At 39.0% G+C, this 18,038-nt stretch overlaps 2 protein-coding genes across 6 annotated transcripts; both read right to left on the bottom strand.

Moving 5' to 3' along the window:
* Positions 1–147: 147 nt before the first annotated feature.
* LOC121912693 (nucleolar protein dao-5-like) lies at positions 148–4,906 on the bottom strand. 5 transcript variants are annotated; one of them, XM_042435018.1, is made up of 11 exons: positions 4,526–4,906; positions 3,779–3,919; positions 3,510–3,635; positions 3,306–3,416; positions 3,078–3,218; positions 2,847–2,990; positions 2,583–2,729; positions 2,201–2,350; positions 1,063–1,239; positions 787–930; positions 148–706 (listed from the first exon to the last, which is right to left on the bottom strand). In XM_042435018.1, exons 1-11 carry the CDS (start codon positions 4,572–4,574, stop codon positions 699–701), a joined length of 1,338 nt encoding a protein of 445 aa, XP_042290952.1. In that variant the 5' UTR covers positions 4,575–4,906; the 3' UTR covers positions 148–698. The 5 variants fall into 5 exon arrangements, with proteins under 5 accessions (XP_042290952.1, XP_042290953.1, XP_042290954.1 ...); XM_042435019.1 differs by having other exon boundaries at positions 3,782–3,919; XM_042435020.1 differs by having other exon boundaries at positions 1,090–1,239; positions 4,526–4,905.
* A 1,416-nt stretch (positions 4,907–6,322) lies between these two features.
* LOC121912680 (lysine-specific histone demethylase 1B) lies at positions 6,323–17,908 on the bottom strand. Its single transcript, XM_042434994.1, has 21 exons — positions 17,712–17,908; positions 17,269–17,411; positions 14,816–14,937; positions 14,614–14,703; positions 14,341–14,452; positions 14,127–14,240; positions 13,997–14,035; positions 13,637–13,829; positions 13,090–13,274; positions 12,765–12,935; positions 12,601–12,675; positions 12,376–12,510; positions 12,115–12,286; positions 11,154–11,281; positions 10,638–10,769; positions 10,449–10,523; positions 10,044–10,160; positions 9,611–9,736; positions 9,210–9,332; positions 8,351–8,503; positions 6,323–7,602 (listed from the first exon to the last, which is right to left on the bottom strand). Exons 1-21 carry the CDS (start codon positions 17,725–17,727, stop codon positions 7,519–7,521), a joined length of 2,505 nt encoding a protein of 834 aa, XP_042290928.1. The 5' UTR covers positions 17,728–17,908; the 3' UTR covers positions 6,323–7,518.
* Between the last annotated feature and the right edge of the window lie 130 nt (positions 17,909–18,038).

Raw genomic sequence — 18,038 nt, 5'->3', positions numbered from 1 at the left:
ATTCCAGGCACACATGAAATATTACATTTAACAATGAGTGATATAAAAGTGAATTTAACTGTATAAAATACCATATATACCATAATATATCTGAAGTGGACCGTTAAGATCGTACCTGAATGAAAGTAACAGACACTGATACCTGAATTTCATAGTGAAAGCAGTTTAATCCAACACAACAGATTGTCACTGCAACATGCTGAGTATACAGTCAACTCGTATGAAAGCAGAAATCACTGTGCAACATCACTGTGCGTTAAATTATTCTCTTTTGAAAAATTAAAATTAGAAGAAACAGTAAAAGCAAACGACAGGCACAAATAGTAAAATAACATCATAGACATAAAATACTTCAGGAACTTGCAAAATTTGGTCCCAAACTTAAAAACTGGAGTATAAATTATTAACCCCTTAAATTAACATTTATGTACTGTATATAAAACACACTGTCGATCTTTACATGAACACTAAAGGATGTTTAAGAGGTGTCTCTCCGAGGGATTTAAAACATTTTGGGAAGTTTCTCAAACTTTGAGCCACTGGGTGGTTTAAACGTCCTGGTCCAGAAGGTGAAAGGTGACGAAAAAAAAAGGAGCAATTTCTTCTCTTCTCATTGTTGCAGCTGTACGTTTCATCTGCTTCTTCTTCTACCAAAAGACTTCTGGTGATTCCTCCAAGCGCTCTAACTCTTCAGTAATCTATCTTTCTGCATTGGAGATTAAGAATAATGTTATTCTTTTATTATCAGATTTTATTACAACATGGTTGTGGATAGGTAATCAGTACCTGTTCTAGTTTTGTTCAGGTTCCCTGTCGCCCCAGCTTCTTCAACATCGCATCTCTCCAGTATTATTCTCAAGATTTTGGTCACTTGTGGGTGTCTAGCTGTTTTGATTAAGGGTTCATCATCTGAACTGTTGCTAGACAAATCTGAAAAAACATTTATAAAACATATATGCATGACTGATATGAACAACAAATACATTTCTGTAAGATACATTCTTCCATCACTACTTTCTTTAAATATTTGTTTTTCCACTGAGGGGTTTTGCTGAGCAGCACCTCTACTGTTGGTGTTATGAACTTTACCAGCTGAAGTCTTCTTTCTTGGCTGTTTGGCAGGTGTTGCTCTCTTCTTTGGGGTTGAAGCCCTCGTTTTTGTATTGGACTGTTTGTCTGTGCGGGTCTTTTCCACGAGACGAATCAAGGGTTCCTCATCCGAGCTTTCATCTGACGGTCCTGCATAAAAACAGTGACAGCAGCAAGGATTATAAAATGTTTCCTTCTAGTGAAGAATAAAGTGTTTTTTCTGTAAGTGTTAATCTCTTAATAATAAATAATAAGTTTTCCTCATGGTTACTGCTACAATACCTTTTTAGACCTTTTCAACTGCTACACACGTTGTGCTAGAAAAAACATTCAAATGTCAAACTGTGAAGCTCATTCAGAAGATGTGTGCTATTACTTTTCTATTTTTTAGCATATTCCAGGGATTTTATGCGAATTTTTAAACATCAAAATCTATAATGGCAGTCTATGAGATGAATGATCTAACTGAGTTGGAACCTTTTTGACTTTGATACTCATCTGCTCTGACATACTGTATGTTGGTCTACAGGCTCCATTCAAATTGAAAACGTGCACAAAACTTTGAATTTCCGAAGTTGTATTCTGTGCTGTGATACCTTTTGCGCTTTTGGAGAAATTTAAGTCTAAAGTGAGGGCTTTTACAGCAGTTTTCAGATCTCATCAGTGTGTGACATCATAAGTTAGAGGGGAGAGCAGAGATTTTTTTTAGACCGGGAAAAAAAAATCTGAACATATCATACCTTAAAATGTTGCCACAAGCCTCCTCTCTCTCAAAATGTACATATATTTCCCATAGGAGTTATAGTTTTAGAGACCTTAACCTTAATTGATAGGGAGAGTGCTGTCACACTCCATTGGCTGCAATACAATCAGCAGGCTCTCAGTCTCCTCTCGCAATTCTTAAACTTATAGATTTTATCTTCCCTCTAACACTTTGTGCACATATTTACGTCCTCATGCTCAGTAAGTCCTGCTGCTGATATGAACAGCAAATACATTTCTGAAAGATACATTCTTCCAACACACTTTTTTTTTCACAGTAAGGGGTTTTGCTGAGCAGCACCTCTACAGTTAGTGTTATGATTTTCATTTTAATTTCTGTAAACTTTACCAGCTGAAGTTTTCTTTCTTGGCTGTTTGGCAGGTGTTGCTCTCTTCTTCGGGGTTGAAGCCCTCGTTTTTGTATTGGACTGTTTGTCTGTGCGGGTCTTTTTCATGAGATGGATCAAGGGTTCATCATCCGAGCTTTCATCTGACGGCCCTGCATAAAAACAGTGACAGCAGTGAGGTTTTAAAAATGTTTCCTTCTGGTCGAGAATAAAAGTGTTTTTTCTGTAAGTGTTAATCTCTTAATAAATAATAACTGATGATGTTTTTATCCTTACTTTGGTTAATTCATTGGTTATTCAGTCATGACTGCACAGAAATACTTCCAGACATGAAACCATATTTTTAGGGGCTTTAAGTTTTCCTCGTGGTTACTGCTACAGTACCTTGTCTCTTTTTAGACGCGCTTCCTTGCGATACAGTCGCTTTTTTTGTTGTCTTTGTGTTTCTCTTCACTGGTTTCCTCTGCTTGGCAATGAGGTTCACCAAGGGCACATCATCCTCATCCGAGCTGTTGTCTGGGGACGAAGAGTCTTTAAAAATCCAAGAAGTTAGTACTTGAACTACTGTACATGTAATTAAGATCATGCCAGTGTACTTACCTTTTAAATACACTGGTTATTCTGTCCATATTTGTACATGCTGCCTACCTTTTAGTGATTTTCCTGTAAGTTTTGGTCTTGTATTCTTGCTGTTTGCAGAAGACTTTTGCTCTTTAGCAGCCTTTGTCTTCTTCCTCTTTGTGGCCAGAGGCTCATAGTCTGAGCTGTCAGTGGAAGACTCTGCATATTTAACTACAACAAACAAAAATACGTTTTTGGTACAAGTGCTATGAGAAAAGCATTTTAGATGAGATCTGATTTCCACATTTTCACACCTACCCTGTTTCCTGTCAGCGTTCCTTTTGGATTTCATAACCAGAGTTGCTTTTCTTGGTGACTTTCCCTGACGTTGGGACTTTACTTTCTTGGCAACTTCAATTAAAGGCTCATCATCTGAACTAGCATCATCCTCTAGTGCCTCTGTAACAAGTCAAGAATAATTGCGTTACACAGAGAGTAACAGCTTTCTGTTAATGCTCCAGGTGCATCCACAGAAAACGATCTTACCTTTCTTCTTTGTATCAACAGATTTTTTTGGAGGCACTGAGAGAGACTTTTTTGCAGTTTTGGCTATCTCCATCAGAGGCTCATTGTCAGAGCTATCATCTGTTTTCAAATCTGAAAAAGTTACATATAGCACTAGTTTAAAGCTGTCCACTCCATAAATAATTCAACACAAAACAGATGAAATATGGCTGGTGATATATAGACCTGTATTCTTCTTATTCGTGCCATTAGATCTGGGTGATGTGTTTTCATTTTTCTCTGATTTCTTAGCTGCTGTTGTTTTCATCTTTATCAGCGGTTCATCATCTGAGGAGTCGTCAGAAGCTAAAACTGCAGAAGATATCAGCACACAAAATTTAGTACATTTCGCTTTCCAAAGGTTAAAGTTTGAAAATATTTTACTTAAACTGGCTTGATAAAGCATGTCATATATACAGCATTGTTGACAGTATGTTTTTATCTGTGGTGCTCACCACCTTTGTCCTTTTTTGAATTATTGTTGGAGCTGGAGGTCAAGCTGCATGTGTTGTCACGTGACTGTTTGTCTTCGCTGTCTTGCCTCATCAGGAGCTTCGCAAGAGGCACTAAGTCATCAGAGCTGGAGCTGTTCTTACCTGACAAGTCAAAGATGCAATAGGATAATGGGTCATAAATGCTCAATAACAAATTGAATGACCAGCTATAAAGGTTCCCCACCAGAGTCAAACCAGTTATGTCCTGGCTACACAGTATCTCAGACCTCTGGACCATCTAAGCGTCCACAGTGGTTGAGATGTGATGATTTGATGCAATAACTTATAACTAGCTCATTTCCACTGAAAAAACAATTTTAAAACAAGAACAATAAAGAGTACAATGAAAGGCTTTCTGCTAACAACGCTGCTATTTAATTTGACAGTGAATTACAGTATTATGAATGTTTATTACATACAGATCCCACTACAGCTGTCACACAACTAGTTTCCCTTTGACAGTGCTTGAGTAAATGTACATGGTCGACAGTTTCCAGCACTGTTTATTACAACTAACAGTAGTAATATTATTGGTGCATTGCCCACAAATTCCTAAAACCTCCTTTTTATCAGTGTGTTAAAATGTGAACTCCCCCCATCTTAACTGCTATAAACAGATGCTAGCAGCATTGATGTGGATGCTAGCTGTTAGCAACAAAACAGTGCTTCCGTAGCTACAATTAAAAGATAATGTTATAACCTAACTACCTGGAGAGTCGCGTACAACATTAGCGGGCATGTCGGCTGTGCAGTCCATTTTTTGTTGGTCAGAATAAGTAAGTTAAGCTTCTAAAACTAAACGCGCCAAGTTGATCTGCTGTGAGTGATGGCTTCTTCTCCTCCTTCTTCAGGAGCCGAGTTCGCGGTTTGTTTTTAGCTGGTTCGTCAGCTTATAGCTACAGACACTACGCCGCAGAGTGTCATTACATAAGTTTGAAAACAACTGTGTCTCTACTTGTGGATATATTATTGTCCCAGTTCACATTTCACTTGCTTTCTTCCGTCTTCGGTTTTATTTTTTAGGGGGACAGACCATGGATGTACGCTGGGGCGAGTGTTGATGATGCACCCTGACGTCATGGGAGCGGTCACCTAGCAACTGAAGAAAGATGTGCTAGAAGATACCTATAAACCAGCTACATACTCTTACAAATCTTTTAATTTTATTGGCCAGAGTTCATACAAAGGTCAAACAGTACATTGATTCGATTCGATTTTCATCTAATCCAAAGGCTAGAAAAACAATGAATGCCTGTTTTTTGTTTAAAATCTTTGTATGAACTGTAACTTCCCCCTACCTCAGTCAAATCAAGTAAATATCTTTCAGTGTTACAGTCTCTTTAATGGCAAATTTACTTCCACTGTAGCTCAACAGGGAAACACTATAAGAGGAAACACAAAGAGGGAATTTGATGCTAAAAAGACTGTAAATGTGGCAGATATCCACTTGATATGACTAACTCAGACTGCTGAAGCCTCATATAAGCTTCAGATAAACTTTTAAATGACTGTGTGGACACACTATGGATTTTGGCCGCCATCACTTACACTGAAAGCACATTTCAAACTAACATATCCTGAAAGACAAAACTGATTGTGGATGTTTTATGTAATTTTCTAACCCACTTTTGATATCCCAATGTTGAGTTCACAATCTATGAAGTATTATTACACAGACTGCATTTTGTAGTGACACTACCTTTCTTGGTCTTTAACCCCCATTTCTCCTGAGCTGACATTCAGGACATAGAGCCTTTAAAATATGACACGGACTCACTAATGACAAAACAGTTTTCTGAAGTAGGATGTGTGTTTATCTATTCAAATCACCTGTTTGCATGAACAGAAAAACCAAACACTGGCTCTAGAGAGGGCCTATCGTGTTTTTCACAGCCACCACTGGTTCTCCTATATGCTTGGAAGGGAAGGGGTATTAAGTTTGTTGCGATCTGCAACCTCACCGCTAGATGTCACTAAATCCTACACACTGCACCTTTAAATATCACTTACATGTCCATTTATCAATAATTATCCAATAGTAACACTTTGGGCCATCTGCACAATAAGTAGGCTACTTTTGATACTTAAAGTATGTTTAGCTGATAATACTCTTGTAATTTACCCAAGAAAAACTTCAAACATGGGACACTTAATTGTAATTTGTACAGTATATTGTTATATTGCTAGCTAACTAACCAAGTGGTAAAATTGTATTATCAGTCACTATTAGACTGGGCTGCAACAATTATATTCACTTGAACACTTAATCCGATGCTCAAAATTGTTGCCAGTTCATTTTCTGTCAATCAGCTAATTGATTAATCAATTACTCCTTTCAGCTCTACTCATATCCTTCCTCAGTACAATGAAATGGAAAGTAAACCCATCCAAGCTCACTTTACAGAAGAGTCAATCTCTTGTAGGTTGGCATAAATATTACAATTACTGACAAGAAAAGGGAAACCTACAGTAAAAAGCAAAACAAAAAAAAACCTCATACAAAAGTTAAACAGAAAATTATGGCAGTTGATAGCTCTGTTTATTACACACATACATGATAAATACTCAAGCACTGTAATGTCTGACAAACAAGACATGATCATCTAGTTGTACTGATCCAGACAGAGATATGAGGACCTACACATAAAGCTTCATTAGTCAACGTAAATCAAAGAAAGTGAGGACATTGTTGTGCTGTTCCCCAACCCCAAACCTCAGGAACTTACATAATTGCTCAGGAACTAATGCAAGACATATATGGAGGAGATTTTTCTCCTCCTTTGGTTGGCTCTGTTATTTTTTTTTCCAACCATCTTCAGAATTGTCCGATCACATAATTTCCTGTTGTTGTCCTGATCACATCCCTGAGAAAGTAAGGGGGCAATCTGGTGTCTTCTCATCATACTCGGTCCTAACGGGGGAATTCAACTTCTCACATACATCAACTATTCATTTCTTTTTCTTACTATTTTAAATCATATAACCGTTCTAAATCAAAAGTGCTATCACAGAAATACTCCAATATATCTAACCTTTCTTTCATAATCATGTCACCAGTTGTACCAACACATTAAACACATATAGAACAATACAAATTCATTACAGTTGTATAAAACATCGGTAGGTAACTCTCGGAAAAGAAAATGTTTTTAAATATCGCTGCAATATAATCTCTTAAAAGTTGATCCTTGGAGATTAAATTGTATTCATCTGCATTCATGATTAGATGATTTACCAATGTTTCATGCACCCTAAGTTCTCAAAATTAAATTTTTCTGACCATCACAGAAGTACAGCACTCATTAAACTCACAACAAATTTAACACCATCCTGCTTTCCATCACAGCGGACCCAGGCAGAGCTGCACAGGTACTATCCGTTATTCATGTCTTGCTACGTTTTGTGTCTTTGCATCTTGTCACCAACAAACAACATTGGATTTTTTGATATAAATATAAAGCGTTTAACTTCTCTTGTGTGAAATATTTGGAGTCAGGCCCTGGAGAGCCCTTCTTGACCCCGCTATTGGAAAGCACGTAATGGCATCTTGCTGATCAGACACATTACAGTTCAGTGAAACATCATTTTCAAGTGGAGCCATTCAGGAGATGCAGTCCGGGTTCATTAACGGTCCGATGTGTTGCTCTGTGCAACCTGTGTGTCCATGCTGGTGTTTTTGAGTGCTCTGGGACTGACAGAGTTTACATAGCAGCCATCTTGCTGGCCTCTCGGACTCCGCTCAGGTAGGCTCCAGTCACAGTCTGAGGGAAGTGTCTGTTGGTGGCCTGGTCGCAAAAAAAACCCAGTAAGAATAAATCAGTGAAAAAGAGGCTTTCATAGGAACAAAACCTGCTATGTGAAGATCAAAACATAAACCAGCTGCTCAAATCAGTTCTTAAAGGATAAGGCTGGTGATTTTCTATACTTTTCTTATTGTCAACAAATCTTGTGTGTTGCCAAAGCCTGATATATCTATTCTTCTGTTCTGTAGACCTCCATTGTTGTCCAAAAACTATTAAAAACGAATCAGTGAGCCACACTGCTGCACTGGGTGACATGTACCTTCGCCACAAAGAGTTTGGGTCTGTTAGTTTGTTTAGAAGCATCTCCAAAGACTAATAACAGCGATCACCATTGCACTGGTGTCACCCAGTGCAATGGTGGTTATTGACATGTTTCAGCACAGATATATCAGGCTTCAGATACACAGACAATACTTGTAAGTAGATCAATTAATTATTGGTTTGGCTCTGCACATGAGAATTGTTGACAATAAGAAAAATATAGAAAATTGTCAGCCTTATCCTTTAAAGTAACAACTCCATGTGTAAATCAGTAACTGATATGAAACAGTAGACATTCAATCCACACCCTGGTTAATGGTTCCTGTACTAAATGGATCCTGGAGGTCATTTCAGGAAAAACAAACAAACAAAAAGAAACTGTTCTGAGCAAACAAAAGAGCACAAACCTCTAGAAACCAAACTTTACAGAAGACATTTTGAGATGTCACAGTAGGAAAAGCATTGTTACCTCTCCAGCAAAGAACACTTTTCCCTGCACGTCCTCAGCGAGGATGTCGTAGGCCTCTCCGCTGCCCCCCGTCTTCACAAAGCTGTAGGACATCTGGGACCACATGTCTTTGCTCCAATGTGTGACAAAGGAATGCAGTGGCTCTGGGACCTCCTGTCAAAGACAGGAAATAACATCAGTAACAAAAAAAACACACTCACACACACACAAAACCACAAGCAAATCTATAAAACTGTGTATGGATGTAATTGATGTCTTTGGTGTTTATAGGAAATGAGCTGCGTATTTCTGAGGGATCGTCATGAATCTGCTGTTACCCAATCACTGTACCTTTATATTTTTTGTACTTTTTCAGGAACTCAGGACACTTTGGAGCTTTACTTGCATTTCAATGGAGGAACCAGGATAAAAATTTAGTTCAGCCACAGTCAAAAAGTCACTGCTCCACTAGTTGTCCTTCCTGATGGTCCAGGAACTATCTGGAAAGTGTTTTACGTCATCTCTCTAACATCCATTCAAACGTCCCACAGCATTTAATAACAATCAACAACATTATGACTCTGTGTTGTTACAAAAAATGTGCCACTACTTCTCATTACTGGTCTAAGTCACACCTAATATTCACTGTTTGTCAGATGCAAGCGAAACGCAAGTAGGAACTTGACTTGATTTAGTTCCTGTTCCTGGGACTTTGTGTTGGTTTTTTGTTTGCCTGAGGAGGTTAATTTCATAGTCAGTTAATTCTGTCACATTGTATCGTTGCTGTAATCATGGTTTATCTTGAATAAAGTGTCAGCATTATCCCAGAAATGTCAGTGCAAGTGTATTAGCAGCTCTTTGCAGAATGTGACATTGTTACCTGTTCCTTGAAGAGTTCACGCAGGACCTTCATGCACTCGTCTACCACCTCTTTCTCCTCCATGTCCCGGAGAGAAGGAACAGCATCACCAGTGATGACAGACATGAGGACAGCCTGCTTCCCCTACACACACACACACACACACACACACACACACACACACACACAGCATTAGGCAAATTATCATCTAGATGTGAAAGTGAATATAATCTGTATCTTGTTATGTTTCTGGTTGTTTTCAAATCGCTTCCTGTTAAACAAACAAAGAAACATAACTCGGCTTCCAGTTACACTCACTCACAGTCCATCACCAAATTCAGTCAAATTATAAGTGTGTAACAGTTCAGCTGTAGGACATTGTTAGCTCCCGAGTCTTGTGAGTAAAAGGAGAAAAAACAAACCTGTGGATTCATGTCATAGAAGACACTGAACATGCCTCTCTTGTCAGGACCCGGTGGGATGTGGCCGAAGTAGTCCGCCCCTTGGATTTTGTTGTCCCAGAATCTGTACGGGAACTGAAGAGCGATCTGTAGGAGGATTTAAAATAATACTTTAGCAATACAAGGAAGCAACTTACTCTAATCATACACCTAGTTTATCCAACTTGTCAGCAGGACATTATGATCGCCAGATTTCAATATTCTGTAATCACGTCTATTAATCTGCCATAAAACAAAATGTTCTGAATGAGTGCAAACACTTCATACACAGTGGCTGATAGAAAAAAGAAACTTTCTTTCACAGATACAAATTTAGCAATATTTGCCTGACAGCCTTCACAGCCTTATGTGTGTTACACATAAACTTCCAAGTAGTTGTTTTTACATGCATTACTTTTTCTATGATACCCGTTCCCAGACTGTGGATCGCTTTCAGTTTCCTCTCAGGAAGTGGGGGGTTGAACTGAATCACGTTCTTTTGAAGTAACGTCAACGGGGCTGTAACAAGAACCTAGAAAAGAAAAAGTGAAAGAGTAGAAGTAAAACTGAATAATATTGCATGTTGAACAGACTCGAGACTCAACAAAAGATACTATCTATGGGAAAATCTGACCTAACTTGTGTTCAGTTTTAGAAAATACAGATAATATTCTTGAAAATTAACTAAATTGAGGTCTGGATATGGATATTGGAGATTATACAGCAACATGAGGAAGAGTCAATGAAAGAGAACTCCTCATTTTGTTCTAAAGAATCAACCCTCTGCAGCATCGTCATCTCTCTATTAACACATTTTTACCTTCTGTGCTGTCCACTGGGACCCACTGGAGGAAGTAACTTTGACAGTGTCACCTGAGTAGTCAATGGCTTTAACCTAAAACAAAAATGCACATTTAATTTTTCACTTTGAGATTCCTCTAGGTCATATACACCTTAATGTAACAGAGATACGAGTGGCAGCTGGAATTAAAATGTTTGAATTACACACCGGACACTTTGTGCGGATGTCGAGGCCCTCGGCCAGTTTGTGGAGTAAAGCAGAGTAGCCCTTGGTGAGTAAAGTGTGGTCTCCTGAGAACTGGGCAAAAAATTCATTGTGGTCCCAGGATCTTGCAGATACCTACAAATAAAACATATATGCTTGAGAACATTTTTAATCACAATTATCTTAAAGAAACGATATTAAAAACCATCCAAACAACAAAATAATCTGTCAGAATGCAGACATGTCATTAAACGTCCCTTTAAAGAGTTTTCTTTAAGCTCAGACAGAGAAAATTACTCAAAATCTCTAAACAAACACAAACACAGACACATGCACTGTTGTTTCTGTGATAAATTATTTCCTGATTTTACATGGCACAGGTCCAAATTAAGGAATGTTTGTAAAAAAAATAATCCAGCATGAAATTTCACTCCATCAAAACCTCTAAAATTCTGGTGGCCCAGGGACACTTCACTGCAGAAATGTCTTGCAGCCCTTTATAGTTTGACTTCTTCAGACCTGGTCTAGCGTGCTTCCACAGGCGTATTCCAGGTTGCTGAGATGAAACTGAAGCACCTTCTCCTCCAACTCACTGAACTGGATTCCAGACTCCTGAAGAAAGTTCTTTTTCACCTCTTGGACTTTTTCTGTAAAGATAAAAATGTATAAAAATAAATTAGAAATTTGTGTTGACAACAGAAAGCAGGAGTCAGGACATTTTCAGTATAAACGCAAATTGCAGCAATTTATCAGATTTCTGAGATCATCTGCACTGATTCTGGTGTGAACAAAACAGCAAAATTCCCTGTAAAGCAGAAAAAGGTTAATGTAGGTTTGAGGGCAGCGTGTGTGAGAATAAAAAACACTCCCTCTGTGTGGTGTCCTAATTTTTCAAACTCTAAATGCTTCTGGTAGCAGTTTTTACCATAAAAAACCTCACCCATCTATAACAATTATGTCATTATTTCTACTGACATGTATAAATCTAACACTAATCCAAAACAATTTGACAGAAACAGAAATTGTTTAAGGCTAAATGTAGGGAAAACCTACATTGTTTTATTGTAATCCAGCTGTATAAAACATGCGCATGTATCCCTTGCAAGTCGATGAGTTTTCTACAACACGTTCCTGCAAATGTTTCACAATGAAAGCCTTGTTAAGAAATAAAAGATTTCTGTCCACTGAAGCGCTAGAGGGCTTTTATTTGTAAAACGGATACAGGAAGTGTTGAGTTTGTATTAACAGCATAATGCAGTAACTTTAATAGGGCAAACAGGAGTGGATCAAAACGAGGCCTTGCACTAAAATATGACCATATACTTGTCAAATAGAGGGAATTTGAAATAAAGGCCTGTTACCTGCAGTTGAGGTAAATAAAGGCCCCAGTCACTATTTGAGGAAATACGGTCTGTCTGTAAAGGCCATAGGATCTTAGATGGAAATAATCATGCTGTGTTTGGTGATAACAGTTCAGTACCTCCCAGCGGTGTGTCCTGGTTCTGTGATTTGTCCTTCCTCCATTCTGACACTACGTCCAGGATGGCGTTGAAGTGGAAGTCCATGCGCTTGTCGATGGCCGGGTCAGTAACCTGCCCACCCTCCTGAAATAAGTCACACCGCTCTCCCAGTTTGTGCATCTTGATTCCCATCTGCAGTGGAAGAGTCAAGAGGCAATTTAGAAAAAACACAGATGCAAGAAACACATTTTTATATTTCTAAGCCTATAAATATTTCTCACCTGTTCACACATCAGAGCAATGGGGTTGTTTATGCAGCCATTAACAATCTGAGCTCCTCGACCCACAGTGACGCCCAGAGAGGTATCATCCCACACACGACCTCCGATTCTCTCCCTCGCCTCGAGCACCACCACCTGTAAACCGATGAGGAGAGTGTGAAGGGGAAGCTCTGTGTCCAGCAAACAGAGTAAAACAACAGGTCTGTGAAGATGTGTGACAGTTACCTGAGTGCCAAAGTTTTGCAGCTGCCGTGCAGCAGCCAGCCCTGAAGCTCCTGCACCGATGATGATAACGTTCTTCTGCAAAAATTATAAAAAAACTTTTAGGTATAGATGTGTGCTGTTGCTGTCTTAATGCTTCATGATCAAGTGAAGATGAAGACACTCACAGAGCGATATCGTTCAGGGAGCAGAGGCCGTTTGACAGCCAGCACGCCCGTGTTGATCAGACCCTTCCTGGTCATGAAGTGGAGGACCCGATCCATCTCCTGCACACAGCGCACACGCACCAACCCCCGAACAATGATGTGCTGCGCACATTTCTGCGACGTCAGCACCTCCTTTAGAAAAAAAAAAAAAAAGATTTTTTATTAATTGTTTTAATTGCTTGCTGATTTTTGTAATCATAATCATAAGAGAAAATGGGTTATTCAAAGGTAGAAAAATACAACAAGCTATTTTTATTCCTGGTTCAAAAACAGGTCTGCACTGTACCTTGCAGTTCTTGTGCCAGGAGGCCAGAATAAGGTTGCGCAGAGCCAGATACATGGTGGGATCGCGGGAAAATTCTGGAAACTCGTAAAGCTCATCGAGCTCCATCATATCCGGTCTCACACACAGAGCCTTGCCACACTCGTTAGGCTGGTAGAAGGGCTGAAAGTACGGACACAGACCTGGAACTGAGGCAGACAATCAAGATTACTAAACCACATTGGACTGATACCTCTAAATGGGTTCATTATTCCCACTTAGTCCCATATCTGTCTATATATGGAGTAATAATCTGTATAGCATGGTACAGTAAACAATGGCTGCTTACTTGAATTTCACTTTCAGGTTCTTTATTCTTACTTCCGTAGTACACATTCGGCATACATGGGAGCAAAATATCTCCACAGTGCAACATATATGACAGACGAGGCACTGCTAAAAGTCACTAAAAAAAAAAAATCACTAAAAACAGACACACTGGTCAGCCATAGCCATGTCTTGTGTTGGTACTGCTGAATATGTTTGAGTGCATTTGAGTGCAGTCACTTACTTTGTGGCTGGACGGCCCTGCAGTGATCTGCCCTCAGCTCAGTCAGAGACACGTTGCTGGGAGAGCCTGATGGACTCATTCCAACACAGTCAGGATAGTAAGCAGCGAGGAAAGGGCTGGCTGGGCTTTCTTTAAACAACGGCGGCAAAATCAGCATTGAATGCCACCAGCTGTCGGTCACCTCAGCCACTCTCTATGGGAATGAAACAGCTTGTGATTAAAGAGAATGATTAAATATCAATTAATCACATCGGTTGTAGACTTTGCTTAAATGTAGCTAAAGCAAGGCTGATTACATTTAATTTGTTAGAACTACTTGGATCCCAAAACAGATCATAGCATCACTCATCACCAGCTTACCAAGTCCTCTGGTTGGGAGCACTGGTCCGGTCCCTCACTCTGTTAGCAAACACAAAAGATTATCATTATAGGAAAATAAAGAAGGCACTTTATGAATGGTTGGTTGATTCTTTTTCTATTTCCTGTTTACCTTGATGTTACTGAACTTCATCCCACAGCGATACGTTGCTGCTAAGGAAGCAGTAAGTTGGATCTCCTTTGTCAGCTGACGCCACTTCCTACAGTCTGGTTTGGTACATTGAACCTGAGAGGAACATTTCAAAATGAACATTTCTGTATTTGTGACATAGAGAATAACCGCATGCAACTGTTTAACAGGAACCAGGGAAGCTGCCTATTCTTACCCAGAAGGGCAGCTGCTGATCTGCCATGAACGCTTTAAGGCTGGGCTCACTTTTCCCGTTACTAGTCCACACCTTTTTCCACGAAGCAAAAGTCTCATAGCCGTCTTTGTGACTAGCATTGGAAATAAGAAAACAAAATGATCATACTTATATTAATCTCTCATGCTGCTACAATATATTTCTACGCTAGACACTGCAAAGTGCTTTCATATCTACAAAGACATGTTTTTTTACAATATATAAAAATAGTGGCTCTGTTAATATTTCTTTTACCTTCTGTAGTAGTGATCAAAACATTCGTTGCAGAAATGCTCGCCACATGACAAATGATACCAACGAGATGTGTATCCATTTTTAGCACATCTGAGAGAAGAGACAGACGAATCAAAACATGCTGATAATGATCAAACAACCATAGCACATCTACGAAGAAGTGATAAAGTAAAGTTGTGATTTCTACCAGGAAAAATTCTACCTTTCCGATGCACTTGCGAAACAAACAGGGTATGTGGCAGAACATCCGGCCTTCTCACACTTCCTGTACTTCTTCTCAGACTGGTCATCTTCCTCCTCTGTATCTGTTGCTTTTCTTTTGCTCTAGAATCCAGTGGAGAGGGTCATCGCCAAACTAAACTCAACTTCATTTATAGAGCATTTTATACTGGGGATGCACCGATCCAATACAACAGATCTGGTCGGTAATGATGTGACTGAACCACAATAATTACAGTTTCTTCATCAAGGTAAAATTCAGTGTTTCCACTTTGAGTTACACTGAGGCTGCTGATTGAATTTTTAATGCTACAACAATTGTTGGCCTCATCTTAACTCACATAAAAACAATACCAAGTACGTAAAATTATTCAGATTTTAAATCTGGAAAAACAAAGAGCATTGGTATTGGATTGGTACTTGTTACTAGCAGAAACACTGAGCTGAGGTATCCGAATTGGTGTCAGGAGAGAAAAAGTTGGATCTGTGCATCCCTACTTTAAACACAACACAGTTGATCCAAACAGCTGTACAGTGCTGACAGACACAAAACAAAAGAGAGAAGAGGAAATGGAAAAATAAATAAAAATCATATGTTTATGATAGTACACACAGAAAAAGTAAACTCAAACAACTACAGGCTTAAACTGGAGAAAGTTCTCCACCATCCAGAGTTTGATGTCCTGATTGAAGTCTGTTAGTTTATTGTAATTATTATGATCTAAGGTTAGGTAAATCTGCCTGTCATCAAGAAATGTTGCGTTTTTAGTTAGTATAATAGTACAGTAAAGGGAGTGTATAAATTAAGAGCTAGACCGATGAATCATCTGATAGCTTATCGCAAATATACTGATATTGCGCTACATATGATAAATAACAAGAAACTGCAGTACAGAAATGACAAAGATGTGTTTGCGGTCATTTAAAAACATTGTCTCCTTCACATAGTTTATCCACCAGAACGTTGGCTCTGACAAGGTTTAATTTTCAACTGTAAAATATCCCACTCGGCGTGTATCTTGGTCACAATTCTTTAATAACCAAATATATCAAAACATTTGTTTATGTTATGTGATTATGTTGTTTTTTGTGTAAAGTAGGCCTAATTACTTTTTAAATTTTTATTTATATCAAAAAGACGATTTCACTCATCCAATTTTTTATATATACTGTATATGCACAGAAAGAGGTGGTTAAAAGCAGCAGTACTTGTGCACCTTAACTCAGTCCTCAGGTAAATTTCCAGTCCCCCATTTTCACCTCCAGGAGGAATATATACATCAATATATACACTTAGACATATAATGTGATTATGTTAAAAAATAAATATCAGTGAAACAGTTTACGTGGTAACATCCCCAGTTTTAAACCAGTCAGGACTTTTTGCCCGTCATCCTCTTTCTCTACTGACTATATTCTGTCAATATAATCCTTAAAAATGAATATGGCTGATCACTATCAGATAGGCTAAATGATTAATCATCAATATCGGTATCTGCCGCAAAAATCCACCATCAGTTGGGCTATGTATGAGTGACTAAGTATAGAACCACGGGGGGTCCCACGGGAGATGGGGGGGCTTTTTAATCAGAATCATCTTTATTAACCAAGTATGTTTACACGTACACGGAATTTGACTCCTGTTTAGTGGCTCTAAGTGCACCTACACATAACCAGATGCGGACTTTACCATAAGGCAAGGTAGGCACCTGCAGGCGGCCCCCAAATAGCAAACAGCTATAGATATATTATGATGTTTAGATATGAAAAATATTGAATTATGTTACTTTTCTAACTCATTGTGCCCCCAAAATATCTTACAAAAGGCCTCAAAAGCATTTTAAAAATATGCAACTGTATACTTCTACTGCAGAGGAAAACAATGTACTATTACATTTACCTGACAAATAACATTATTGGTGATGTTGCAGATGAAGATTTTACTCACAAAATATAACAAATAAAACATGATGCATATTATTGATTAAACTATCCAGCATTATATAAGAATTAAAAGCTCCACCTTCAACACAAGTTCATTAAATTTAAATAAATTGCGCATCTAATAACCCCCCACTCATTCTTCACTTTTAAGTAAAAATTTGCATGCAGGACTTTTATGGTATTTTTTCTGTGTGGTATTAATAGTTTCACTTAAGAAAAAAGTTTTGACTACTAACACTGCCTCAGAAAGGATCTATATACAAGTGAAACCGTTTCTGTGAACTGCAAACAGGATACTAATAGTGCAAAGGTGTGAAGAGCGTGCGAAGTGCTGAGATTAATATTGAATGGTTAAAAAAATGACAAGTGACTTTATATACATTCAGTAAGTCTTAAGGGAGAGGGAGGTAAAAAAAAAAAAAAAAAAAAAAAAAAACACATGAGGCATGTCTGTGCTCAGCAGGCAGACGGTTTGAACATGCTGCAGGTTACCTGTCCAGGTGGAGGGTTGTTGGTGCGCTTCACTCGGACATTGATCTGCCTCCCGGAGGAGCGCAGGGTCTGTCCATCCCCCGGTGACTCCCCGGAGCTCCTCTTCTTGGCTCTCCGGGCACCAGAGGCATTCCCAGAATAGTCTAAACATCAGTGAACACATTATATATCTCTAACAGTGGACAAATGCAGTGCAGCTCACTTCAAATGGGGCCTTTGTTGTGTCTGCTGGCTCTTTATAACGGACACCATCATGCTCAAATGCAACCCACAAACGGAGCTAACTACAAACTGGTAAAAGTAAAGGACACACAGGTGAAGTAGCAGGTGAAAACAGACACAAATGGGACAAATACACACAGCAGCGAGCCGTTTAAATATTGAGCCTGTCACATTTAGCATGTAACTGTTAGCGAGCAGCTGCAGCGTTACTGAACACTGACCTGCGTCCGACAGCATGGCACACCGCGGCGGTTCTTTAAATCCTGCAGTTTATTGACGTTTAAAGGAGTTTGTGTGGCGGTTTTTTAATTGTTAAACCCGTCTCTCTTTTATTGTTGTGGTGGTGGGGAGGGGATCAATGCGCTGTTGTTGCCAGAAAACCACTTCCTGTGTTTAAAGAGGAAATGGGCGTTTCGTTTACGCGATGTTTTTGTCCTAGGATGGCGAAGTCGTGGCCCTCCCTACTCTGCCTCTGATTGGCTTACCCTGATATTCTTACCCTAACTCTAACCAATCTCACTCCTCATGCCTGAATCTAACCAACCCAA

The sequence above is a fragment of the Thunnus maccoyii genome, chromosome 15, assembly GCF_910596095.1.
Source record: "Thunnus maccoyii chromosome 15, fThuMac1.1, whole genome shotgun sequence".
In the NCBI taxonomy this organism is placed as follows: domain Eukaryota; kingdom Metazoa; phylum Chordata; class Actinopteri; order Scombriformes; family Scombridae; genus Thunnus; species Thunnus maccoyii.
Note: the sequence above shows the minus strand (reverse complement) of the source record. Positions and strands in the feature narration are given on the sequence as shown.